The sequence below is a fragment of the Thunnus thynnus genome, chromosome 9, assembly GCF_963924715.1.
Source record: "Thunnus thynnus chromosome 9, fThuThy2.1, whole genome shotgun sequence".
NCBI lineage: Eukaryota > Metazoa > Chordata > Actinopteri > Scombriformes > Scombridae > Thunnus > Thunnus thynnus.
In genome coordinates this window covers 15,825,672-15,852,880 of record NC_089525.1, presented here as the reverse complement: position 1 = coordinate 15,852,880, position 27,209 = coordinate 15,825,672, and the positions used below count along the sequence as shown (strand labels likewise).

General features: G+C 43.3%; 1 protein-coding gene across 2 annotated transcripts; it reads right to left on the bottom strand.

Moving 5' to 3' along the window:
* Nucleotides 1-845: 845 nt before the first annotated feature.
* frmpd1b (FERM and PDZ domain containing 1b) lies at nucleotides 846-26,518 on the bottom strand. Of its 2 annotated transcripts, none has more exons than XM_067599157.1 (17): nucleotides 26,268-26,518; nucleotides 19,599-19,749; nucleotides 17,229-17,339; nucleotides 15,040-15,212; nucleotides 13,464-13,566; nucleotides 12,978-13,023; nucleotides 12,485-12,589; nucleotides 12,196-12,291; nucleotides 10,678-10,803; nucleotides 10,377-10,496; nucleotides 9,875-10,008; nucleotides 8,399-8,525; nucleotides 7,914-8,006; nucleotides 7,480-7,662; nucleotides 6,950-7,151; nucleotides 5,757-6,725; nucleotides 846-5,528 (listed from the first exon to the last, which is right to left on the bottom strand). In XM_067599157.1, the coding sequence occupies exons 3-17, from the start codon at nucleotides 17,333-17,335 to the stop codon at nucleotides 2,944-2,946; spliced, it is 5,169 nt and encodes a 1,722-aa protein (XP_067455258.1). In that variant the 5' UTR covers nucleotides 17,336-17,339; nucleotides 19,599-19,749; nucleotides 26,268-26,518; the 3' UTR covers nucleotides 846-2,943. The 2 variants fall into 2 exon arrangements, with proteins under 2 accessions (XP_067455258.1, XP_067455259.1); XM_067599158.1 differs by having other exon boundaries at nucleotides 7,004-7,151.
* Between the last annotated feature and the right edge of the window lie 691 nt (nucleotides 26,519-27,209).

Here is a 27,209-nt window from a genome sequence, read left to right as displayed (position 1 = left end):
TCAAACACACAAACAGCATCCCCGCTACAGTGATGTAGTGTAGTCAAAATGAACATAATAACATTGGGATCATAATGAAAGATGGAGTAAATGCATATTGTAATTTGACACCTCTATTTGCTGTTTATTTCTGTGATTTGATCACAGTAATGACTCACAGTAGGACTGTGCTGTCAGAACATGTTTTTTTTACATGTGCAACAGTGCAGAGTGCGACTTTCTAGATTACTGTGTCAAGAAGTCAGGCTGCAGATAATGATCAGATTAAGGGCAATCTGACATGGGGACTTTGGATCAGGGAGGGTTGAGCTGCTGTAGTTACAAAGCCTCTCAGCTGTACTGTAATGTGTTTCTTTTCACCCTAACAGCAAGTTCTTTCTGACTGTCATTTGAGGTGCAATCTTTGTCTTTTACATTCAAATTTATTATTCAAGAGGATATTTTAATATCTAAGGAATGGAAAATGTTCCTCTTACTCAGCTGGCTGAGAAAGAGGAAACTCTGTGTATAGTGCATAGATAAACATAGCCTTTGTGGAAGTATAGTGACTAAATGCTAGGTAAGTAATCACAGTAATCCTCATTAACAGTATTAGCAGTGCAGACATGGTACAAATAGTGGCTATTAAGACTGCTGAGGTTTATCCTCGAATCTTAACTCCTTGCACTTTAGCTAAAATATTCACCCCTGGGTTAAATGTTTGGTCAGAATGGTAAATTAATGTGTTACGATCTGATAAACAGGCTCCGGGAAGGGAGCGTATATGGCACATTTAATCCATTTCAACAAAACTAATGTTTAATAATCGGTCTGCAGACAAAACCCAAACACCCAGACGTCCAACATTATTAAGGTCAATGTGTAATTTATTCCCAAACAATACATTTCTTGGTACATCAGCTTCATTGTGGATACAGAAAAGTGACTGCTCATGTAGGAACACGATGTCCTTGTTAACATGAAATGCACTCGGTACAATTTTATCACAGAAAACAAATGAGGGTGAAAAGGTGACACAGGCACTATTCACTGTTTGGGCCTGTTAGATGATCAATTAGAGATGCTCCTGAGTCCTATGTCTGGATGTTAGTGCTATAATGGAGACTGCTACTGGACATTACCTTCATGGCAACTGGAAGCTCTGAAATCTCACACAAGAGTCCTGCCCTCTTATTTTTTTAAGCATAGCCACCTTGGCAAAATTTCCCTCAGTCATCTATATGGAAGAATAAATCTGCTATCCAGCTGTCTCTAAAAACTTGAGAAGTCTTTATTTCAGCTAATCCCCTTATCATATTTGTATAAGCAACTGCAGACTTATTTGGCTTAATTACCTTCCTGTTGTCGTAGGTGGCTAAATTAAATCCTTCAAATCGGATGGCTCATCAAATGAGCTGGCATCATGTGATATGGACGAGCTGATTTGTGAACACTGTACATCAGCAGACTGATCGAGCAATATAATCCTTTTTACTGACAACTCGCAGACATGAGTACGAACAGGAGTCTTTATATTGACAAATGCTAATGCCATGCAACTTTCTGCAGAATGTTGCAATACGTAATGCAGAAAGTTTCCCCGAATCAAGACAAAGGCCGACATTCCAAACAAAGAAAGTACCCATTATATTCAGACAGACATAATGCAGTTATTGTTGTTTTTAATGTTAGTACAACAAAACAAGAGTATAGTGTGTGTGTGTGTGTGTGTGTGTGTGTGTGTTGGGGGGGGGGGGGGGGGGGGAGTTTATGTTTGCATAGCCATAAACTAAGGTAAAGACAGAATAGGACACAGAGATATAAATGTATATCTACATTTCTGACCCCAGTGTACAGCAGTCAGTCTATCTGTCAGTCAGTATGTTATTAATAAGGTGGCGTGCCCGAAGAGGAAACCATAGTGGGGAATAGTTGTGGCTCAGTGTTTTAAGACTTTGGATCCTTGCTACATCTGAACAGAGTTAACAGTCACCCTTGTGCCTAGTCAAAAACGTTTTAACTACATAAATACGATCCCCTGTTTTACTCCCTGGGCCCAACCCACACATTCCCAGAAAATATATATGTGTTGTCCTTTGGATGAAAACTAGATTAATGTTATAATACTGCATACGTTTGGGTAATGGGAGTATTTCCAAGAAGCATTCACTCAAGAGTCAGTCAGGACTGGGGAAGGGGTAGAAAAAACACTTTACACAAGGTTACGTGTCTCATAAAAAGGTGCAATCTGTAACAGTCAAAAGTGCTCTCCCTGCTTTGTAATGGTATAGTGTTGTATCCCATTTATATCCGACTGTGATGTTGAAAAACTAAATCCTTAAAAAGGTGCGATCCCTGCACATATAAAACAAATCAGTTAATTACTGTATTTTGCAGGTGTGATAAAGTACATTTTCTGTATTTTGTCAGTTATAATAAACTTGAAAAAATGACAATTTACAGATTACACCTTGTGGAGTGGAGAAATCTTTAAAGCAGCAAAAGATAACATAATACTGTCAAAGAGAAGGAAAAATAAAAAGTTCCAGTGACATCCATAGTTTTTTTTTTCCACCAGAGACCTGCACATCACAGACCATGGTGCAAATATTGTAAAAATAAATACATAAATACATACAGTACATGGGTAATCCATCCTTACATACATACACATATTGTATAATAAAATAAGAGAATTATAAGATAATTATAAAATTCATATGTACAAATGCATAGTCCATATGCGTCCAAGAAGAGGCCGAGCAAAGTTTCCTCTCTTCATTTAGGGTTTTTGTCTGGTGTTTGTGTTTTCAAGTGGAGATATGGGTTTTATGTCTGTGTGCGGTGGTGTGCATGGCACTTACTGTACAAGAACACAGGGGTTACACACCAGATCACTCTGTGCCGTTTCCTCTTGTCACACCTCTAGGGTCAGTGAGTTATTAGTGGGTAAAAGTTCACAGGTCAAAAGTTGAGAGGTATGTTAACAGGCGTGTCCGGGGTGTCTAGTGTGCGTGTCCGGAAGAGCTGTGTGAGTGCGAATACAGAGGAGATGAGCACAGTGCAGCGTTTGGCAAGTAGCCTCACCCCGTCACTCTCCCCCTGACTCTGTCCAGACCCAGAGAGCCCCATGCTCTTACCCCCGACCCCAGCAGCAGTTCCAGCTGTCTCAACAGCCCCGACAAACTCGCGGTACAGGCCCACTATCTCTTTTAGCTTGTCCATGGCCTCCAGGCTGTCATCGTCCTCATCCCTGTGGACCAAACTTGGATTATGACAGATGTCACAACCAGGGCACGGATTTGTTTGCAGGCAAGCTGCTGACAACTGAACCAGGGCACTGAAGCTGTTAGATAAAGAACGCAGGGCTTCATCAGGAGCCCAGCCCACACGTGTGGCCCGCTGACACCCAGATGCCAATCGTCGAGCCTCTGCCTGGAGAAGACTCCTTTCAGCCTCTGTCATGGCGGTAGGACCCCAGGTCCCAGTACAATTTGGACCTGGAGTTGGGGTCATACTGCCTTCACTTCCATTGTGATTTAGGTCAGGCCCTACTTTTATGCCTGCACCATCTCGCTTTGAATCTTGACATGATGTTTGTTGTGGCTGCTCAAGTGCTCCCCTCTCTAACACCAGCATAAGTTGATCTATATCTTTTCGTAAGGAGGCAAAACCTCCCTTCAGCCCACCGTAATTCTTGTTGGTAAGGGAACGAAGAGGACCACCAAGTGAGGTTGTGGGGGACCCTGGACGTGAAACTAGGGGACTGAGTTCAGAAGATGCAGTTGAGAAAGTAGACAGCGGGCGAGGGTTGTCCTTCAGCAGTGACATAATATTGGGATTTGGAGAGGGTGTTGTAGGTGAAGGGACAGGTGGGGGTCGAGCAGGTTTGGGCCGTGTGCGGCGGGAGAACTCATAAACAGTAAGTTCCTCGTCGAAGCTGACACCATCCTCAGTGTCCCCGCTGAAACAGTTGGCGTAGACAGTGCGGCAGCCACAGGCCTCCCGGTGCTGCTGTGGAGGAGTACTGTCTGCAAGTGAGGACGTAGGTGAGTCACCTCCAATTTGCATGCTGGACACGCCTCCCAACCCCACTGCTGAATGGGCCCGTGACTGAGGCTGCTCTGACGAAACACTGTATGCGCTGTTCTCTTTAAAACTCAGATTAAGGTGTGACCCGTTTGTCCCACTGGTGTTTTTCATGTGTGAGGTCACTTCCTGGGCCTCTTTGATGGTGGCTATGACAACTTCAGCTCCGTCGTCTAAAATGTTCCCTTTGACTTCTGATTTTGAGGCCACAGTTTCTTTGTCCTTGACAGGGGTCTTGTTTAAGTCTGATAAACCACTGGCTACAGACAAACCAGAGCCAAATCCAGATGTGTCTCCATTGATGGAGCTAGTGGAGGGATAGTCCAGAGTTCCCAAAATCTCCTGGGAACGGGTCATGTACCAGGGCAGAGCCTGGATCTTCCCTCTAAGCGCAGAGGCTGGTAGTCTGCCTCCCAGGCTGGAGGAGCTGGTCCTCAGGTCTGACCCTGACCCAGATCTTCCTGGTTCTCTGCTTTCTAGGCCCGCAACACCTTTGGAGGTGGTTGAGATGAGTGATGTGGTAAGGGTGAGGGGTGCATCTGTATTTTTGGGTGACAGGCTCTCATGGCTCAGAGAAACCCTTCTGGGTCCTGACTGGACGCTACCATTGCGGCTGCTCCATGGGTGAATTCCATTTGGGGGACTTACGCTATCCTTAAAGATCCCTTTACTTGGATCAGTAGGGGAGACAGGAGAGCTAGCAGGTATTGACAAGGGGTGGAGATTGGTGGGAGAAGTAGGTTTAGGGGGTACTGGAGGGGGAATGGCTAACTTTGTACCTGAATTAGAGCGAGGGATAGGGGGTAGGTTGGATGGCTTTTTTGTGGGTAGGGCAGTTCCGTTGCTTTTTCCCTCAACTTTAGGTGCCTCCTTTTCATCAAGGATGTATGTTTTGTCTTTGGAAACAACATGCACTCCGTTCTCATGCGTCAGATCTTTATTCTGCTTTGGGCTGTTTTCTTGCCTCTTTGTCTTTTCCTCAGTTTGTGGTGTTGTGATGGTTAGTGGTTGCTTGCTGCACCGCACTGCTGTGATCAGGGGTGACGAGAGAGGCAGTCCACCTGCGCCAGATGTGACGGACTTGAATTCCATAGTGTCTGGCTCCATCTCCAAGAGTTCAGAAGACAGACGTCCAGAGGCGTCGCCATTGCAGTGGGCATATGATCTACCATGCTGAGGCGACTTGGGAGGAATGATCTGAGGTTTGGGAGGCAGCTGGGGCTTAGGTGCCAGTGGTGGCTTGACCTTAACTTCAGGTTTCTCAGAGGGCTTCAGTGGACTGAGCTGTTGGTTGTTAAGTTGATTTTTGGAATCTTTAAGCTTATCCACTTCCCTCTTGATTTTAGAAGTTTCGGCTTTATTTGTAAGGGGGGAGGATGGCTCTTTCCCTTGGACAGCTGGAAGACCATTCCAGCTTCCACTCAAACGATTAGCATTCCTCCGGTCCGCCAGCTCTGCATCTGCGAGAGACAGACACAAATCAAAGAAAAGGACAGATGGAGAAAGGCATCAATAAATTGACACAAATCTTTCCCATAGCTTCTTTAATTGCATTAATGACTCTGTGTTGTCACATGTTGCTATCACATAAAAAAACATGCCACCATAGTTAGAGGGTTTACACAAAACCTGACAAGGATAAAGTATTATTCAGCTGCAAAGTCATAACAAATATGTCATAAACAAACCTGATAGATCAGGAACTGGGGGAGTAAATCTCTCCTGTGCATCAAAAAACTCATCTTCAGACTCTGAGGCACACTCTTTGACCAAAAGAGCTGGTTTGGGGTTAGGTGAAGGTGTGAGAAATAGACCCTCTTCGTCCATTGAGAGGCGGTGCTCAGCCTGTTCTGTTTTGTGTGCAGGAATTGAACTTGTCCTCATTGGGACTTTGGGAGGGATCTTTTTCTTTCTTTTAATAGGTGATCTTTCAAAGGGTGTACTGTCAATCATTCTCAAATCTCTTGAACTAGGGATCTTAGAAATGCGTCTGAGTTCCTTCACTCCATGCTCTTCCTCATCGTCATCGTCATCATCATCATCACTAGTAGCTTCAGGCGGGCTAGGGAGGAAATCAGCCTTGGAGAGCTCAGCAAAGCAAAGGCAGGAGTTGTCGTTGCCACGGTAATTGAGGTTGGTTGGTCGCAGGGGGCCTTGGTGGCGTTTCGGCTCCAAAAGGAAGGGGTGGTGAACATCCAAGGTTGGAAGATTGTCGCCTGTGCGTGGCCCACGAAGTGCATCCAGACGAGAAGGGGCTTTGGCTGTGGCACTGCTCTCTTCTAGGGCAGCACTCAAAGAGCCACTGGACAAGCTGGAAAAGCTGCTGGTGACCCGTGGATCAGTGTGGTACCAGGTGGTCTCCAGATTCATTTCCTCATCCATAACACTAAATATTCGTAGACCACTTCCTGCTGCACCACCTTCCTCTTCACCCTCATTTTCCTTACCTTCTGTTGTCACTATTATTTTCACTTCCTGTTTGCCTTTATGCTCCTCTCTCTCTTTTCGCTCTTCCTCTCTCCTCTTTTCTTCTTCCTCTCTCCTCCTTTCTTCCCAGTCCTGACTTGCTGGGTCTGGTCGTTTGTAATTCTGAGAATCCATTGGGTCATCCTCATCTGTTGAGTCATCTGAGTCACTACAGCAGCGAGACACATAACCTAATAACACCAGGAAAACACACAAACACCAGACAAGCAACACAAAACAAATTGTTAGTACATGAGTAGAGCAGAATAGTGTTTAAATTATGATAGCGTAACATGACTGGCTTTCTATCCGTACCCATACTGGCTGGTGACACATCAACATGTAGTGTGAAAAATATCTATCAAATGGCCAAAGCCAGAAATTGATTATTTTAAGTGAAACAGTTTTTGCTCACTTGATAGGGATTCATAGCACACGCCCTCTATTACGGCGAACCTCCCACACACACCTTCTTCAGCAGGAATCCGGTGCACCCTCACTTTTGGGCGCCCCAGACGGAAGACATTGACACTTGGATCCACCAGGAGTTTGCAGTAGCCTCCCAGCAGACACCCTAAGTCTTTGGCGGCCAGAGAGTCCATCAGTAAGGCAAATGGCTGTGAGAGGAGGGCATTGCAGAAGATAAGGTAAAGTGGAAGTGATTAAAGCCAAAGGGTAAGGGAGAAAAGGCGATGGAGGGGGAGAAAGAGGGAGAGAGAGTCACCTTTGAGTCCAGTGAATTAGCTTTATATAGCTACCACACACTCCCTTAGGCTGTATACTGTTTGTGTATTGGAGGAGAAATGCTTGACCTATATTTACTGTAGCATGATATTTGGCAGGAATATGGTGTGGTGAGTGAACATCCACTTTGGTATTTGTGTCAGTGTATAAGTGCCTACATGTTTATGTATAGTGTATATATGCATCCAGTATCTTCCATACCTTCATGTCGTGCAGTGAGATGCGCAGTAGGCTGACTTTGTCCGACTCAGAGAGCAGCTCCACTCGGCTGATGCTGCTGAACTCAACCAGTCTAGAGATCACATTGAGCTTGTGGTTGATGACCTGGCTCATCCCATACTTCGCTCCCACCAGCAGGCTGACCAGCACCTCCCTGTCCTGAAGCTGGGTGTATAAGGGAGTGAGTAGGGTTATAACAGAAAAGAATTAAATGAAATTAGCAGGAAAGAGGAAGCATAAGGAGAAACAGCAGATGTGTAAATATGTTCTGAATGTAACAACTACTACAGCCATGATCAGCTGGATCCATTGAGCCTGCTGACTGATATGCAATGACAAGTGAAATATGGATCCAAGACCCAGTTTTAATCAAGGTGTTATAACCCACCAGGCGACATCAGGCTCTTAACCCTTACCATCATCGTAGCTGTGTAGGATCGTCCCCCATAAGAAATTAGCTCTCCCAGCTGAGTGAGGTAGGCCAACCGAGCCTGATTAGCAGATATGACCTATAACACCATGTAGACAAAGACAGAAAGAGGAAAAGAACAGTGAGAGCAGGACAGGCAGACAACAGACAGAATGAAAGAAAACCAGTGGGAATTTTATGGTCAACTCCCTGACCAGAACAATACTCTCCACAGAGAGCTACTGTATGCACTCATTTTCCCAGAAACATTATCCAAGCCGCAGACCTACTCTTGCCATTTTCATTACTCTACCACCCACCATCTATCTTACTCCCAACTGGCTGTCACTCCACAAACCACTTTACACCACAGGGAGATTAGCTGTCACTGTTAGAGTCAACTAAAAAGTACCCTACAGCCATGACTAAACTGTCACTATCTCTTTACGCCTCTCCGTGCTTCCTCCCACTCATCCATCAGTCTGTATCTACCTTCTGGCGCGGCTCTAGCAGGGACTGGATCTTTTTGAGGTGGTAGGTGATGGCTTTCCTCAGGTCCTTCTCCCTCATGTTGCTCAGCAGTGTGGGAGAGATGAAGCTGTCCAGGCCAAACTCCTTCCTGTCATCGCCGCACACACAGAGGAATGAAAAGCAGACTGATACATAAGTGAACAACAGATGATTGTCAGTTCTCTGTTACATCAGTGGCTACTAAAATTGAACAACAGTACCCTCCTGGTATTTAATCTAGTTTCTCTAAACCAAAGTAAACATTCATGTAGCATTTGAAAGGTGAAGGAAGCTTGGGACTCAGAAAAAGTCAAAACCACAGTGGAATTGTAGGACAAGCATGACACATACAAAAGTTTGGACACACCTTCCCATTCACACTGGTCCCCATGCACAGCCTAACATTCGCTAAAACACTGAACTGTACTTCTAATTGTGCGTTGTCTTGTCAGGTTACTATAGGAATGATATTAATCTTTGAAGGTGAGGCAAAGCAAACATTAGCTTCTCTGTCAAGCTTGAGTGCACACAGCGTACCTCAGTGTATGTGGTAACATAGTGATGTAGATACACTAAACATTATTGTAAGGTGTTATAATCACTACATAACAGTAGATACGCTTGAAATTTGTACATTAAAATTAAATAGATACTTAATAAAAATACAAAACCACATTGGAGGTTGTGGAGTAAACATAATGTCATGTGAAATATGTTAACTGTGGTTGGAGCATTAACAAGTATTGTCCCTTCCCCTCTATGGCACAGTGTGTACCAGTTCACTGTACTTAAGTTGTTGTTGTGAGCCAGAGTGCTAATAAATAATTAGCTCCATAGCCAGCTATGTCCCATGGCCCTTTTTTCTAATAAGACTGGTGAGTAACACCTCATATTTGCTGATGTTGTTTTTTTCCACACAGCTGCCACTAGATGTTACCAAACAGCAATATTTTAAATGAATTCCCCATTGATTGTAACTGTAATCAAGACTGCATCATCATTACGATTTCAGGTGAAAAATGCCTGTGTCTGCAGCGCACAGAGTTATTTGTTACTGCAATGATGTACTGTATATAACTGTATTAATCTATGACTGGTGCTTCAATGAAGTGGTCCTTTGGGAAATGGATCAGTGCTTATGTGTGTTTTTGCATTTTGAGCTTTGAAATGTGAAAGAGAAACACAGAAAGAGGTAAAATTGTGTCTAACACAATAAGACATGTATGATCCATACAGAGGAACTAGGACATATTCACACCCTTGTGCAGATAAACAAAACATTTTCCATCACATTTATAGATTAGGCATTTAGCGAGCACACTTATCCCAGAAAAATTACAGGGATTGCAGCAGTAAAACTAGCTCAAACCCCTTGATCACCAAAATGACACAAAACCTACAATAGGGAGTCAGTGTCCTATCAGTGTGACCCTAAAATGACAAACACATATGACTCACGTAATGCTCTTGATAGAGGCCCTGGTCTGTCCACAACTATCTAGTCTCTCGTGCATGTGCAGGGCAGCAAGGCGGAGTGCAGTGTTGCACTTCATCTCGACAGCAAAACGCTCCTGCAGCACATCCCCGACACTCTGGTAGCACACACAGCAGTCACAGTGTAATGCATACAGACATTACAAATAACCATGCACATTAAACATACTAATGTACAACTGAAAGGACCACATTTTTAAAAAAATCATTTGTACAATATACCAATATAGAGTATAATTCTTGTTAAATATACATGTTGAGTATTTTTTACTGTATGAGCATTCAGACTGGTTTTCCACATGTACTAAGTAGGGAGAAAGCCAATTTATGTGTTAGAAATAACTGAGCTCAAAGTGGAAAACTTATATATGTCACATAAATAAGGATGAACTAAAGGAGGTGTGTCAGATGGACAGCAATCAAGACAGTGAGTGGTAGAGTAGATAAAGAAAGGTGCTTGTCTGACCTGCAAAAAGAGATACTCAAAGGCAGAGGAGTCATCCTGCAGCATGTCCATGGGATCTCTGGGAATGAAACACACCCTGAACAGACATCTGTAATCATGGGAGTCTTTTTTCTGCACCACCTGTAGGAAACACAAGACAGGTGTATAAAAATGTATGCAAGGTCTGAAAGTGAAGGCAACAACTCTACTGTAACTGTTTCTTTAAAAGATACATTAAAGTACCTTTTCCCGCTGTAACACAATGTGTTTGTGTGTGTGTGTGTGTGTGTGTGTGTGTGTTTATGTCAATTGTTTCCTTCACCTTCTGTATGAGCTCGTCTTCTTGCAGCAGCAGTAGTTTGGTGATGCTGTACTGTTGCTCTAACACCAGGGCAAAGTACTCGATGGCCCGGATGGACAGTTTATCCTTCAGAGTCAGAACAATGTCCTGGAATGGTGAAAAACCAACAGTTCAGACCCCCTTAGACAAACATGTTTCATCCCAGTCTGCTGATGGCAGATGGTCAAATCTGATCCCCCCTCAGATTCCCTTTTGGCTGGGAATACAAGCTGAAATACAAATACAAAATCTGCTGTAACAATAATAATGTGCTCATGAAGACAATGACAGATATGGACCTACTGGCAGTAAGTTACTCACCTTATTATCTACCTTGTGAGAATTGAGATCTCATTATGATCATTGTAAACATTTCATGTAAACAATATCAAACTGGACACAGAGACAATATCTAGAGTTACTTCACAGCTCTGCCCCCCTGACACACCAGTGATTCTTGCTGTCATCTCAACAGGGACTTCAGTCACTGTACACTCTCCTCCTCGTTGCCTTCTTTGAAATGTTGCATAATTTCCTCCTCCAGGAACAATACAATACACGTTTTTGTATTACGCCATCATTACTGTACAGCCACAACAGCTACGGCCTTCCCACACTCTTAACACCCCTGGGGCCATCCCGCCATAACTTGTGGTGTGCTTCATTACAAAATACACCCACTGGTTTCGAAGAAGCCCTCTACAACTAAAAGAAATCATGTCTGGTCTCATGATGCTTGATGAGAAATTGAGGGGGCCACTGATTGGATTTGGATTATTGGAAATGTAGTTACTGACATTAAATAAAGGGGAAGTAATCTATAATCCATCTATTCTTTTTTGATTTTTATTTGGTGCTTCATTGTTGCTTTCTGCTATTGTCAAAGTCCTCCTCCACTCAAAAATGTGTTTTTCCTCTTGTTCCTTTAGTTGAACGTTTGAGCTTCACTATGCAGAGTTTGACACTAGAAGGCTGTTGAGTTTAAGGCGCGTACCTATGATTTGTGATGACGTATTCAGAGTCAATCGTGGTTCAGTATTTCTTATACAAGTGTGACGTGGAAACTTGAAGCCTTCAGAGCACATAACCTGAGAATTGACTTCATAGGGAAGTAGGAGAGATCTTGTTTTCTGCAGTTAAATGTTTAAAATCAATAATATTTGCATGTTAATTTTTTTGTGGAAAGACTGTATAAGACACAGATTATTATTCAAAGCAGAGTATTCTTTAAGATGGCTATAAGCGACTTTTCAGCTCTGCAGGCTTTGTCGTACCAATGAACCTGTGGCAGGTTTCTTCTCATTTGCTTTCAAAAAGCAAACTGGTATTGATGGACATGTCACCCACCTCAGACTGATGCAGCCATCTCTTGGGCCAACAAGTAACAAGATGCATCATCCAATTATCCATCTCACATTCAAGATTCATCGAAGGTGAACCAGCAGTGCTCACAATTTAATTTTGACCTTTTATTACATGCAACACATGTTTAGCACATACCTTGACAGTGGTGGTGTTGTCAAATTTGAAGGCCTTGGTTTGTCCGTTCTCTAAATAGACTTTTAGGACATTGGGCAGGAAGAGAAGAGAGTTTCCCTGATGGAGAGAAGTGAAAGATATCAGTTTGGTTAGACAGGAATCAATATCAAAAGAGAAAAGATAAGTAGAAAAAGGTCACATAACAGCTTAGAAAATGAGACCAAATAAAGAAAAATCAAAAATGTGAGAGATCCAGAAATGAAGGTTGTTCACAGCAGCCATCATTCTGTGTCGAATAAGATTTCCCCACCTGAGTGTGCCCATTGACCACCACCTCCTCTGCAAAGCGCACTTTAACTGGATTACTCCTCAGACGAGCTCTCTTCTCCGCTGACATGATGGATGACTTGGGATTCTGCAAAACACAGATATGCACCAGCGCCATTATGAGAGAGCTGGACCATAGACCAAGACACACACTTATTAAACTCAACGCGGTACGATAGCAATTAATTCTGGGACCAACAAACTGAGACACACACAGCCACAGCCCATAATCAAAGTGTTGACACAGACACAGACACACACACACACACACACACACTGTATGCACATGTGCACATTGCAATCTGAGGGCAATGTGAAGGCAGTTAATCCTGTCAGAAGATGTAAGCTTACAGTCACATGCTTGGAAACATACACAGAGAGCTTATGTTAAAATGAAGGATGGTGTCATGATTCTTTATGAATGTGTGTGTGTGTGTGTGTTGAGGGGAGGTCATCAATGTCTTCTTTGTACTCACGGTCATGTGGCGTAGGATAGTCACAGTGATACAATCCTCCAAGTCCCTGCGTGGAGAAACAACACACACACACCCACACACATACAGACACACACACACACACACATACAGACACACACACGCAAGGACAGACGCACACACACAGGGAGAGATCATTATCTTTCTGTCCAGCTGTCAAGTAAGCACTTTCTCCTCTGACCTTTGCCCCTAACTTGCTAAGCCTTTCTCATATATACACACACACCCTCATGGATGAATCACCCACACACTCTCAGAAATGCACAAGTCAGACAACAAGCAGCCTCTTATGACACTGTATTTAGTCACTGGAGGAACCGGTAACTGGACTGGTTGTTGAAATACTTCTTTTTTGAGTTATTTTATGAGATAGATAGAAATATAGATAGATAGACAGATAGATAGATAGATAGATAGATAGATAGATAGATAGATAGATAGATAGATAGATAGATAGATAGTTCTCACCTTAAGACATTTTCCACCTGCTCAGCACTCAGATCCTCCAACACGGTATCATTAATCTGCAACACATGGTCCCCTGGGTACAGTATCCCATCTGCAGGACTTCCTACACACACACACACACACACACACACACACACACACACACACACACACACACACATACACACACACACACACAATGAAAAGTGTGAGCCCTTGCATAAAACAAAAAACCCAGCTGCATACGTGGGCTTGCACTTTCAGTTCAGATAAAGGGAGATATACACACATATGTAGGCACACTCTCTCTCTCTCTCTCTCTCTCTCTCTCTCTCTCTCACACACACACACACACACACATAATGACACATATCGTTATTCAACATGGCTGACTCAACAGTGTTCAGCTGAGCTCTCCAGGATGTGAGGGGTTACACTTATTCTGGGTCTCTTCCAACTCGGCTCCGCTCTGCTTTCTCTAGTTATTTATACTCATTTGTCTTCAGGCAAGAGAGCACGGCCGAGGCACAGCAGTTTCAGCTTACTCTAACACACACACACACACACACACACAGACACAGACATAAGCGTACGTATGCATAAACACATATACCCATGCACACATGTTTTCACACACCCTGTCTGCCTGGCAAAGCCCCGTCTGTCCCTGATTTTTGACCCACTGACGGCCTGCCACACTGCTTTGCAAGCTTGCACACACACATACACACACACACACACATACTACACTTACACACATTCTCTCTCTCACTCTCGCCAGACAGGCTAACCAACCCCCCATCCCTCTGTTGAGCTTTCATGTCAGCTCTGCCAATATCCTGATCTTTGTGGTTTTTCAAGTCCCCTCCCTTCCTCTTTCCTTTCTCTATCCTTCTTCCTCATCCACCACTTTCCTCTCACATTCACCTCCTCACTGACTCCTCCCATCCACGAAGGCCTCACCCATCCTCGCTCTCCGCATTCTGCACACTTTCACACTCATTATTTTGCTCTCTTTGGCCATATTTATACTTTGGTCTCTTGCCCTTTAGATCTTCCTGCTGGCATCTTCTATCTCTATTAAATCTTGTCTTCTGTTATCACCTCTCTGTCTCTCTCTCTCTCTCTCTTTCTTTTTGGCAGCAGCTAGCAATTACTGAGCGGGTGTCGGGGTGGGACCCTCCTCAGGGCATTTATCAGCTTATTTCACAAGATAGACGTAAAAGTCATGGATCAGCATCTCTCTCTCTCTGGTTCCCCGCTATCAAAGTTGCCTAAATGAAAAGTGATAGAATTTAAAAAGGATGAGCAGGTGGCTCTGTTGTTTCTATGGCCTCTCTGGCACCGTGCCTTACAGTTCGAATGCCAGGAGAGAGTCAATGTGTGTGTGTGTGCGCGTGTGTGTGTGAGAGAGAGATAGAGAGAGAGAGTGAGAGAGAGACAAAGAGTGTGTGTAAATCTGCCATGCTGCAGGCAGTGCACTGTTGCATGAAGCAGGTGGCCATTTGGAGAGGAAGCAGGAAAACAAAGTGCACTCATCCACATCGACAAACATGTCACACAAACAGACACACAAATTATCAGACTTCTCACGTACCTGGGGCAACATCCCTGACCAGCAGGGGTGCATTTGTGGTGAGCGTGAAGCCATGTCCAGTGCTGCTGTCCAGGACCGGGTCCCTGGTGATCTGCAGCGACAGCTTGGCTTGGAAGTTCTGATTGGACAGACTGTTGGAGCGCTGCGACCTCCCATCGCCTAGCAACCGCTCTCTGTGGGGGTCAGACGGGGTGACAGGTTACCTGACTGGAGACTAAAACACTGTGGTCATGAAGAGATAAATTCAGGTGAATCAAGGGAGTGACAGTTCAGCGCTCTCTACCTGCACATTTAAACATTTCAAACAAATCCTGTTTTTTTGTTATTAGTCAGTGGCTTGTTATAACAGTATAACAATTAGTGAAAAATTTGTTTTGTCCCCCCTCCTATTAGATCAGCTGAGTCTGTTGACTGTCTGACCGCCTTTATATAACATTCAATAACTTCATGGGTTTGCTCTGGTTGCTGTACTTCATGTGTACGTATGTGCCTTTTTTTCCTGTTCTTCTTGTTCTCTTTCTTTCTGTGCCAATGTTGATGTGAAGCACTTTGTAACCTATGTTAAAAAGGTGCTATATAAATAAGCTTTTTCTTACTCCTAAAACAATTCACATTACGCAAGAACATCCTTAACCATAAGTTTTTAGTTTTGTTTCACATGTTTCTTGTAATCAAACAAGAAGAGTGTTCTTAGGCACAGCTGTGATTTGACCTAAATGCTAACATCAGCATGCTAACAGACTCACAATAACAATGTTAACAAGCTGATGTTTCGCAGGTATAATGTTTGCCAAGTTCACCATCTTAGTTTAGTGTTTTAGGATGCTAACATTTGCTAATTAGCACTAAACACAAAGTATAGTTGAGAGTGACGGGAATGTCATTATTTTTGCAGGTATTTTGTCATCAACTAGTATTGGTTAATGGATCTGCAAAGAGATTACATTTCTTCCTGAGGGGGACATGAATATCTTTAACAAATTTCATGACAATCCATTCAATAGTTGCTGAGACATTTCACTCAAAACCATAAGTGTTGAACTGCTGGTAGTGTGAACGGAGCACCAAAATCATTACAATTCACACTCTGGGGACCATGAATGTTTGTACAAAATTTCATGGCAATCCATCCAATAGTTATTGAGGTATTTCAGTCTGGACCAAAGTGTTGGAACGACTAACAGACAGACTGACGACGCCAACATCCAAGCAGCTAGCATGACTTAAAACATCAAATACTCTTTAGTTGTTGCAAACATGAATTAGCAGACCAAGTAGCCCTAACTGTATACTCTCAAACATGATCAGAGCCAGACTCAGAGAACTGAGGTCACATTCACATAACCTGCTATACATCATCTGTTCAAATGCACCCTGGGACGGTACAGTATCTGTATGTGTTGTATTTAAATCTCATCCTCTCCGTGGGGCCTGTGATCCTGGTCAGTTGGTCGTGACATGGTGAGACTTTTTTCCAAAAATGACTAACAGGGAGTTTACTTGGCTTCCGCTGCGCCAAGGGTACGAAGGACTCTTGAAAGCATATTTGTGGTTCGCTGTGGGGTGTGTTTGTGTGTGAGAGAGGGACAGTGAGGTTTTATACGTGTACTCAACTATGTGTTATGTGTCTCGATGTGTGGGTGTGGAGAGGAGATGAGTGTTCATATCAAGAAATGTCCTTTTTTTCTGTCATTTTCATCTCATTTTAGGGTATTTTTTTATCATTCAGGGACATTTCTATTTATCAGTTAAATAGTTACTTTACTTGTTATGCTGAGAAAAAAAACAACATTTGAACTGCTACATTTTTAAAAATGATATAGCTTATATACCACACATCCCACACTTCTTCCCTAAGTGTGGGATGGCAGCAAGCCTGGAAGGGGGTGATGTTGTTTTCTCCACTCTCTATCCGAAAACTTTATTTTATTTGTTTTATTTGTTGTTGACGCAGTGATTTGTGTGCGGTCAGCATTTCCACCAACTATCTGGTGCGTGGTGCCAACATTTTTTTTACTGCATACTCAGTTGTTTTCTGGTCAATATCTACTCCATTCTCTTGCACAGAACACACTGATCATAAGTAAAATGAGAGCAATCCTATAGGAACTACTTTTTACTTTTGCAAGCATTTCCTGGACTTTGAAGAGGATCTTTGCCCTCAGCTGTGAATCTGGTTCATTCTGTACCTGCTAAGTGACTCTCGGGTGCGGCGTATTATTGTTCCCACCACCTGCTGCACCCGGCTGGCCCTCCGAGCTGGAGACCTGCTCCTACATCGCTCCTTCTCCTCCATTTATCTAAAGCGACAAAGAGAGTGGGAAGGATATGAGTTACAGACATAATCCCAGAGAGGCAAAACACAGAGAGAAAAAAGGAGAGACGTGGAGATGAAAGGATTTGTAGGGAGGAAAAAAAAGTTATACACTGCTTAGTTTAGCTCTGTCTCGCTGGTCTGTGCATTCAGCTCCAGCTAAATTTGCATCTTGCCTGCTCTGTTTTTATATGCAGAGCATGTAGCCTGCCTTGAATACGATGAATAATCAGATATGTGAACAGTCAGGAGAGCGAGAAAGAAAGACGGAGAGAAAGAGAGAGAAAGAGAAGGGTGGAGTGAAGCCAGCAAGAACAACAACACATGTCACACACATTTGTCTGAATGACCTAATTCACAACAACAAGGCATAAAGGATAATTGCATAATCTCACAAGATTGACAAAGAGTTCAGCATGAATATATTACAATCTGCTTGTTCACTATGCTGTGCACTTTCTGCTTAGCCTGCCCTTTAAACAGGGGAGCGGTGGGGACATAATGAAGGATGGAGGGCTCAGTCAAACCCCAGGGAGGCAAAGCTGGTCAGCATTGAATCCTGACCAAATCTCAAGACTTACAGCTCCTCTCAGCTTTGTTTTGTTTCTGTCAGCCAATCAATACGCTGGCATTGAGCTTGTAGAGCCTCTGGTAATACCTTGACAGGGTTTTATTATCTATATCTGGAAATATACTCTACAAAAGCGCACACAGAGCCGTCTTATACATGTTCATGTTTTTGTTGTGTTAGATGTATGGCTACAAAGAATTTAGAGGGCAAGGGTATACTGCAGATTCACATCTCAATGTGGATTTCCAAGATTTGAAGTAGCTGAGGTGTATGTAATTTATTTGTTTCAGCCGACTAAAGCTGCTCCCTTTGTTTGCGACATCATGATGAGTCAGGTTCTCTGTGTGTTTTTGTTTTATTAGATATTGCTGTTGTCTTGCGATATACTTCACCTGCTGTTCACGTCTGTATTGAACTGTTTGACCCCATGAGGCAGAGAAAAGGGATGGAAACTTTGGCAGTAACGGGGAGAGTAGCGACCCAGACCTGATCAATATGGCTAACGATGATGAATGTGCTCCTGAAACCTAATGATCTGTACCTTGGCCTCAGCAGCCGGGGGCTTAGTTTGATCAGCTCTCTGAAATATGGAGGAAACTTCTGCAAGCCAAGACTTTGTGAAGATGTTTCAAACTGTTTTCTGGCAATCTGCCACACTTGTCTGGGGGCATTTTAAAGAAATTAAGCGTCTTATTCATTTCAGAAACAATCAGCAGGATTTCAGCTGTAGATACAATTTCAGCAGGAGTCTCAGTCTAAGTGACTGCTGGTTGTAGGCCAGCGATGACTAGCCTCCCTCAGTAGCACTAAAGCATGCAGTGTAGGTCTGTCCTTTAAGAGGATTAGAAGCCCTCATTCTGCACGGGCCCTCACTGGTCAGGGTGTCACTTTAGCACCTCCCGCTGATCCGGATTGAAGCAGATTGACGTGGATGAGGAAGGATGAGTGAGGCTAGGTAGCTGACAGCCGCGCACCAGGAACAGAGTGTGATTACTGGCGCACGCCGGCTTGTTCGATCATTGAGAGAAACTGAAAGCGACACGCCAATCAGCTTCATTTAAATCTTGAAACATGCTCAGGCTGCTAATAGAGACCCTCTTGCGTTGTCCTTGTGTTTGTGTCGGCTACAGTATGCTTGCAGGAGTCTGGATGTACATGTGTGTGCCGTAGTGCTGCAATCAGTGCTGACTCAGGTGACCTTTTTTTTTTTTTTTTTTTGCTGTCACACTCCCTTTTTCTCTCTTCTGTCTTTCATTTTCCCCTCTCCCTCTCTCTCACTTTCTTTCTACCTCTCTCTCTCACCCTCACTGTCCTTGCCGAGTCAGGTGGTCGTCTCCGATGACAGTCTCTCTGGGCAGCAGCATCCAGATTTTTTTTATATACATGCACATCTTCAGCACTTGAGCACTTGGGTTTACTATCCTCACAACAGCTCAGCTTTATAACTTTATAACACTGAGTATTGCTTTAGTTATGAACATCAGATATTCAAATTGAAGACAACTTATTGCACACATTAAACATATCTGGCAACAAAAGATTTGACATGTATTCTGTCAACAGGATAATCCAAACCAAATTTATACTTTCATGGCCTCAGATATAGCCCTCATATTTTATGAAAGCAGCACAATGCCCCACATTTCAACTGGAAACTGTGAGAGTGTGACTCACCGTGATGTAGCTTGTCTCTTCAGGACTCCAGAACACAAATACTCTCTCGCCCTCTGAGACATCAGCTCTGCAGCCCCTCCAGGATTGGCTGAAAAGAGGTGGAGGGGGGTCCTTGTGATCATCAGGGCCAATCCCAATCTGGTGTGGCCACCTGTGCAGAGCAGAGAAATGCTGTCAGGGAGACCTGTCAAAACCCATAAACAGGCTGTATAATCCACACGACGAGTTTATAATTAGAGCGACGCGTGAAACAAGCAGTTATCGAGTATGATTGGATTTTATCAGCCGTGTCTGCCTTGGTTTAGCAACAGAACTATATTCCAGTTGTTGATATTTTCAGAGTGAACGTGCAAGTATGTCAAGCAAAGCAGATGTGAGTCCCAACCCGCTATGTGGTTGTGGTTTTCCAAGAGGCCCCTCCTCTGGTCCCCAAGGCTCTCTTGCTCTCTTTCTCTCTCTCTCTCTCTCTCTCTCTCTCTCTCTCTCTCTACTCCTCCGCTGCCTCAAAAGCAAGCACATGGTGATGTGGAGACGAGGCACTCCATCTCCGTCTGGTTGTCTAAATTAAAATTTCATACCGCCCAGTTCAGTTAACATTTCTTACTCTCTAAAAGCAAAGAGGACAGCCTGTGAATCCTGATGTGGGGGAGAGAGAAATGCTGCCAGGCAGACAGAGATCTTGGCCAATAATAAAAGAGGACAACTCTTTCAAGTGAACACCAGGGCAGATATGGCTGGAACATAAGCCTGATTTGGGGGGAAAAAAACACATTTGGGGAACGCTTTGTTGTGACTCTTGAATTAAGAGAGACATTGAATAAACATTCTTGATCTCTTCTAAGGAAACCACCTCATTTGGCACTTGAATGTTGATCTGTGAAGTAAACTCTCCCTCTTTTTCTCTCTCTCATCTAGAGGAGGGAGCAGAAATCAAGGAATTCACAGTCCCATCTGTGCGGCTCTCCCATCAGGCCCTGTGTCCCACACACAGAGCTCTTTCACGAGGCCCATGTGTCCAAGTGAAAAGCCAGCAGAAGAAGACCCAGACCCACACAGACTGCAGGGCACATGAATAATGCATGGGGCTAATGCAGCTAGCTCAGCCCCTGACCGCCTTCTTCTGCCACTTTGCCAACACAGGCAACAAGAAAAGCGGAGCACAGAAGAAGAGAGAGACACACAGGAAAGACGTATGGGGGTTGAAGAGGTGAGGGGAGGGAGAGGGGAGGGGGCTCTGAAGGGGCTGAGAAAAGGGGAAGGGATACAGAAAAGAAAGTTGGTCGAGGCAAAGAAAAGGGAGAAAGGACAGGATATTGGAGTGGGGGTGCGGGAGGGGAGGAAAGGGGGAGAATTTTAAAGAGGGTGAAGAGGGCAGCGTCAAAGAAACGAGAGAGTCAAAGCTGCTGGAGAAGAAAGGAAAGAACAAAAGTATCTACAGTGAGACGTAAAGGAGTGTTCACGGGGTGGAGTGGAAAAAGCTGATCAATGCAGCATTTCTCCGCCAACAGAGAGCAAACAAAGCCAGGCGGCAGACATTGATGTATGGTCAGTTGTTAAATAAATAAATAAAAAGCAGACCTGTAGCATTATTACCATTTGTCATGCTGTTTTATTTTTTCCTTCCTTCTTTGCTTCCTTTAAATGAAGAGATTGTTCCCTATTTTCTAATGATGTGACAGCATTTCATTTGATCCCAGTTTCAAGTCTAAGACAGTAAATCCTGTGTGTGTGTCTGTGAGCTGGTGATGAGTCTGCTCTTAATCTGGTTCGAAATCAATAGTAATCGTGAATCCTGTCTGCCACTGTCGTGCCCTTAAGTCCCCGAGCTGCCCGCGCAACTCTTCAGTGAGCCTTGCAGCCTGTCTGGCCTTTATTACTCATTCTCCCTCCTTTCACCTTCCCACCCCTCCTCCATTCTTCACTGTACACGGAGAATATTTGAGTGTTGTTAGGTAATGAAGGCTGTCGCAATCCCTTTGTTTTCGATGTCTGTATCTCATTTCTCTGAGACAATCCCCAACTCGCTGCTCATTTTCCCACACAATGTCTCTCTGTCTCTGACAAAACAGTCAGTTATTCAATCCTGTCGCCTGGTATGAGCACACATGCAGTTCATAGAGACACTCCACTCTCTCCTCAGCTGATGAGAGGTGGTACCGAATTGGCTGTGGTTTCTGTCTCTGTGCAGCCAGCTGGATAAAAAACAGTTTTAAGCCCAATTAGCACTGCTGGGCCAGACCGACCCAGGGTGGAGCTAGTGAGGTAGCATTAGGACACACAAATGTCCAGATACAGCTGCTATCCTGTTAAATAACAATCCATGTGACAGGATGAATTTCTCAGTAACAAACTTAGATTTGTCACTCAGCTGGCCTGAGCACTGCTACACTCTGTTAATGCAGTTACAAACACTCAATTACACACCACATGCATGCCCATACTCACACACACACACACACACACACACACACATACACATAACTCACAGGCCTTAAACCTTAAACCAGACTAGAGAAAAAGCCTTGCTCACTGACTCAACAACAGCTTTTATTTTCAAACGACCAGTTGGTTGCTACTGACAGCTTGTCCCCAATCTGTCCCATACACACATACACACACACACACACACATACACACACACAGCAACACACACACTCTTCCCTCCAGCCGAATACGACACACCGGATACAGCTGCACCACATGAGGCGCAGGGTAGCAGCAGCAGCAGGGGTCATTTCAGCAACTCGACAATTCAGTTTGGCTCACAGTCGCTGGACGCAGACCTCAGCACACATTCAGTCCAACAGCACTCTTGGCAGGAAATATTATGTGTGTGAATATCTGGATGACTTGAGGCGAGCGTGATGCAGCTGAATTGTTTCAAAATTCCATGAATCTGAAGCTGTAAATGTGATAAATGTCAACACTCCATGGATTCATCTTCATCTCACGAAGGGCTGTGGACAAATAAAATAGTGATGATGTGTCGTGCTTTCCATCCAGAGGACGACCCAAGTCAGAAGTTAAGTTTAAAGGTTAAAGAAAAAGGTACTGAACAGGTTTTAGAAGTAAAATCAGTATTGTGTTAAATTCCCATCTAAAATCTGAGAAACATATAAAAATGGTGACACATGGAACTCATAATTGTGTTATTCATTACATGTTCACATTAAAGTTATTGTGCAACTTCTTGGTCGAACTCAACATCCACTAATCAATCATTTTTTAAATAAAATTTTGAATATAAAAGATCATGCATTAAATATTTTTGTCCATTTTAGAAGGTTATTGTCAGTTTATTAGTGCAGAATCTCTGGGTTAGTTGTGTGCGTCTCTTATTGTCATTGATTTGTATCGTGTATGTATTTTTATGGTTTATATGTCAGGGGGGTTTTTTCTCTTAAGTTGAGGGGAAGTCCACCATAAAAGTTTATTGCTCCTTGACCTCTCCTGTCACATCTGTTGTACTTCTATTGCCTGGTTTTGTTCTCAACACTGTCGTTTTGGTCAGAAATTAAATATGTTATGCTTTTGTCAGTTCATAAAAATAGCTAATATTATCCATAAACGCCTAAATAACCAGATTCCTCAGGTGCTCAGTGGTGAAACCTCCATAACTCGTAGCAACCTTTTATAAAACGTCTTTTGAATAAACAACTTTTCTGATTTCATTTCAAATTCAAGTTTATACAGTCTTGTATTCATGTTGTGTTTCATCAAGTTGTTCCTGTATTGTTGGTCAGCTGGTCAGTAGGACCACCACTTTATTCCAGAATAAAATATTTCAACAACTATTGGATGGTTTACCATCAAATTAGGTACACACATTCTTGGGTGATAGCTTGCTGATGTATTTTACTAAACACTGCTGTGATTAAGTGCTGCTTTACAGAGCTGCTACAGGCTTCAGTGTTGTTATTGTGTTTGTGTCCTGCATTGCTGTCTTGTCCTGTTGTGTTGTGTGTTGTATTTATACATTTATTTATTTATATATACAACAGCCCATATAAGGATGGGTGTTGTAAACTAGCTTAGGCTATAAATGCTGTGGTATGTGGCATTGGTCCATGCTATGTACTCGTCCCTGAAAAAAGAAATGTCAAAATAAATTGATCTTTCATTTAAGTTCACTAAAGAAAAAAAAACAAACTATCACAGTCATCTATCAAACAGCAGCTTGGTGGCTTGTTCAGTCGTTGATTGCATCTGTTGCTTGTTGTGTTTTTCTGCTTATTTGTCTGTCTTCCAGACATAATCACATCTCCCGTTCTTCATTCAGCCTGTCAGCTCATTCCATTAGCATTATGAAGGCAGGGCTCACCGTGCGCCACTCATTTCATTTCCCCTTTCATCAGCAACCTGGTGAGGCTTGAGTTCCCCAGTGCACTATTAAATAATGGGTCTTTTGAAAATTAATAGTGTGCTGCGTTGTGCTACATGTCTCTATCGATGGTTCTGGTGGTTCCGGAGACAGACAGACAGACAGACAGAGAGGATGAGAGGATGAGACGATGATAGATGTTGTAAGTCTGGAAAACTGTCTGCCTCGTTTCTTCTGTTGCTGTCTGAGCCAATTTCCTTCAACTCAGTGATCCTTCAAAAACTGCACAATAGAGGTCTTATCTTTAAGCAAAAGTAATATCAGGGCAGCCAGTATGCCAGCAGCTATATAATATAGCTACAGCAGGATTTTAATTTTTCCTATCATATTGAAGAATATAGAAGAGGAGAAAACCGGCTTATACAGAGCTCATATTTACTTTGCTTTATTATTGTTATAGGCTTATGGTTTTCATTCTCTCTATGTCTTCTTATATGGTCATAAATAGAGTTGGCCTACATTATGGCGCCACTGCCAGTCAATTGTGCCATCACCATGGAGCTGTCACATCAATGAGGTCATGTCTCCTTTTTCCTCTGCAGGAGAATAATACTGGTACAGTTTGAGGGCAAAAAATACACATTTACAGTATATCCTAACTCCAATATCCATCAGTACTGTACATCCATCACTCTGTCCACCCATCAATATATCCATCCATCCATACCATTATTATACACTGAAGTAACCCAAAATTGAATTCCTTTTCTGAGAAAGGAAAGAAAAGAAAAGAACAATATTGACTGATCAGCATCTTCCAGAAGCCACTATCTGAAACAACATGAGTCGAATTACTGAACAGCTTCAATTATCGGTTGAATCTAATGATCAACTGGTCAAGGTGTTATAGGCTGGAGCAGCAAACACCAGCCCAGCAACACAGTCTGCCCTGGAGACATGGAGCTAAGACCAAACAGAGAGGAAGAGAGAGGGAGAGGATGGCTGGCTGGCTGGCAGCAGTAAGTAAGTGGGACAGAGGAGCAGTCAGGCGAATGCAGGAAGGCAGCGAGTCTTTCCTGATGTGCAAGTTCTGCCCGTCATGTTTCTCCTCTGGCAGAGTGACCTCGGAGCAGCAACTCCCATCACATGTTGTAGCCTACATCCCTGAGTCATAGCACAACGCCTGCAGCAATGGCAGAGCACACACACACTCACTCACATACACACAGACACACACACACACACACACATACTGAGTGCACACATGAGCGAAAGCAAAACACTGAATATCCACAGCTATTAAACACAGGCTGCACATCACAGGACCAAATTGGCATTCATTCATTCCTTCATTCCTTCATTAATTCATTCATTAGTGTACGTTGAGCCACCACAGGAGCACCATATGACGTTTTTATAAATATTAAGTGATGTCTGTATATGCACAGTGAAGACTGTGTTATCACACAGACATATCTAAATGGAACCGCAATCAGCGGTCATATCAAATCATGTCATGCATTAAATGAAGGCCCCAGAACAGCAAAACGCATTGTTCCGGTCTAGTTGTGTTGCGCTTGTCATGCCTGGCACGGCACGGAAGAGCGCAGGAAAAAGAGGCTGCTGCTGCTGCTGGCCAAAGGATACGAGCAAAGGAAAAAAAAGACGACTGTCCCAGTGTGGCTACACATCGCCTACGCCCATTCATAATGTGCGTGTTTTACTACCCAGACTCCTGGCAGACCCCCTGATCCATCAGGAATTAGTCTGTTCATTTCTAATCTGTAGACAGTGACGGTGATTTCACTGCGCAACGACAACATGGATCACTACCGCTGCATGAGACATGTGTGTGTGTGAATATGTTGAATAAATGCAATTCAGTGTGATAAAAAGATAACCAGTAAATGTTGAATTTTTGACTGTATTCCTGTTAGCTTGTTAGAATTAACTAACTACGTATCGATTGTGTCTGTCGCTCGTAAATACTTCATAAATGCCCTGAAAATAATCAATATTTCCTTTTACCCCGGCCAAACTGTAACTTTGATCACTGGGAGCAGCCATGCCAGTCCAACCAGGAGGCTAAACAAAGAAAAAAAAGGTCAGTCTTTTGTTGCTTTCTTTATAATCTTAATCGGATTAAAATCTCTCCATCGCCCCCCTCAAACAGGGACGCGGGTGTAGCCTGCAGGCGTTGTGAAAACGACCACCGGTTAAATTATTCATTTCGATGTGATAAATATCAGTTCAAATGGCAGGAATGGATGCAAGGTGCAGGCGCCTCCGTGCTCAGCCGAGCGCCTCTTCATCAGACAATAACACCGGGAAATACCGAGAAAACTCACCTCGTGGTCTGAGGAGGAGACAGAGTCTGGGAGTCTGGGAGGGCTGTCCCCTAAAAGATCAGTGATGCGGAGGATTTTAGTGGGGAAATGATGTTTGTTTTCTCAGAAATATCCGCGGCGTCCTCCCAGGCCGGATGGTGATGGTGATGTGGTGTGTGTGGGGGGTTTGGCTGTATGCTGGATGCTGTCATCGCACTGGGACTACTCTCTGCCTAATCCTCGGCCCTGAGCTCAGAAATAACCCACCGCCTCCCTCTGTCGTCTCTCTCTCTCTCTCTCTCTCCTCCCTGCCTCCTCTGCTGTCTGCCCGAGGACCCCCGCCCCTCCTCTGCAAGCTCAATTAGACTTACATATAATAGTAGTAATAACAATAATAATTATATGTCACTGTTGTCCTCTAATATGTGATTTTTTGTTGAAAAAAGTATCATCGCTCATCATTTTTCCAGTTTTTAGTGATTCAGTTATCTTATTTAAATCATACATTGAACGCCTCTTCTGAGAATAGAGATCCATATTTACTGATGACTTTCTTCTTATAATGGTTTTATTATTCTGTGTTTTATAATATCTTAGAAAACTGTCAATAACCCCAAAATCCATATAATAATAATAATAATAATAATAATAATAATAATAATAATAATAATAATAATAATAATAATAATAGAGGTGATTTACAATTTAACGATCTACAACTCATGAATACCAACTGCTCCAGGGCTCCATATTCATGTTGTGTCATCTGGTTTGTGGTATTTAATAAATTGCAAATTAGTCTGGGAATATGCACAGTTAAATCACAAAATCAACGAACATAAATGAGAGGGGTCTGAAAGCAGGTCCCATCTGTCTCATGAAGGGTGTAAAAATTGATATGGTGCATATTATAGTACAAACAGAAGTGAGAACCCAAAAGCAGGGCTTCCTAGTGGGTTTATC

Coding starts and splice junctions, on each gene's coding strand:
- frmpd1b (XM_067599157.1), bottom strand. CDS start 17,335: ATGGAGGAGAAGGAGCGATGTAGGAGCAGGTCTCCAGCTCGGAGGGCC. Junction 10,497..10,677: donor AAGACGAGCTCATACAGAAG/GTGAAGGAAACA, acceptor TGTTTCCTACAG/GTGGTGCAGAAAAAAGACTC. Junction 6,726..6,949: donor GTGCTATGAATCCCTATCAA/GTGAGCAAAAAC, acceptor TGGTGTTATTAG/GTTATGTGTCTCGCTGCTGT.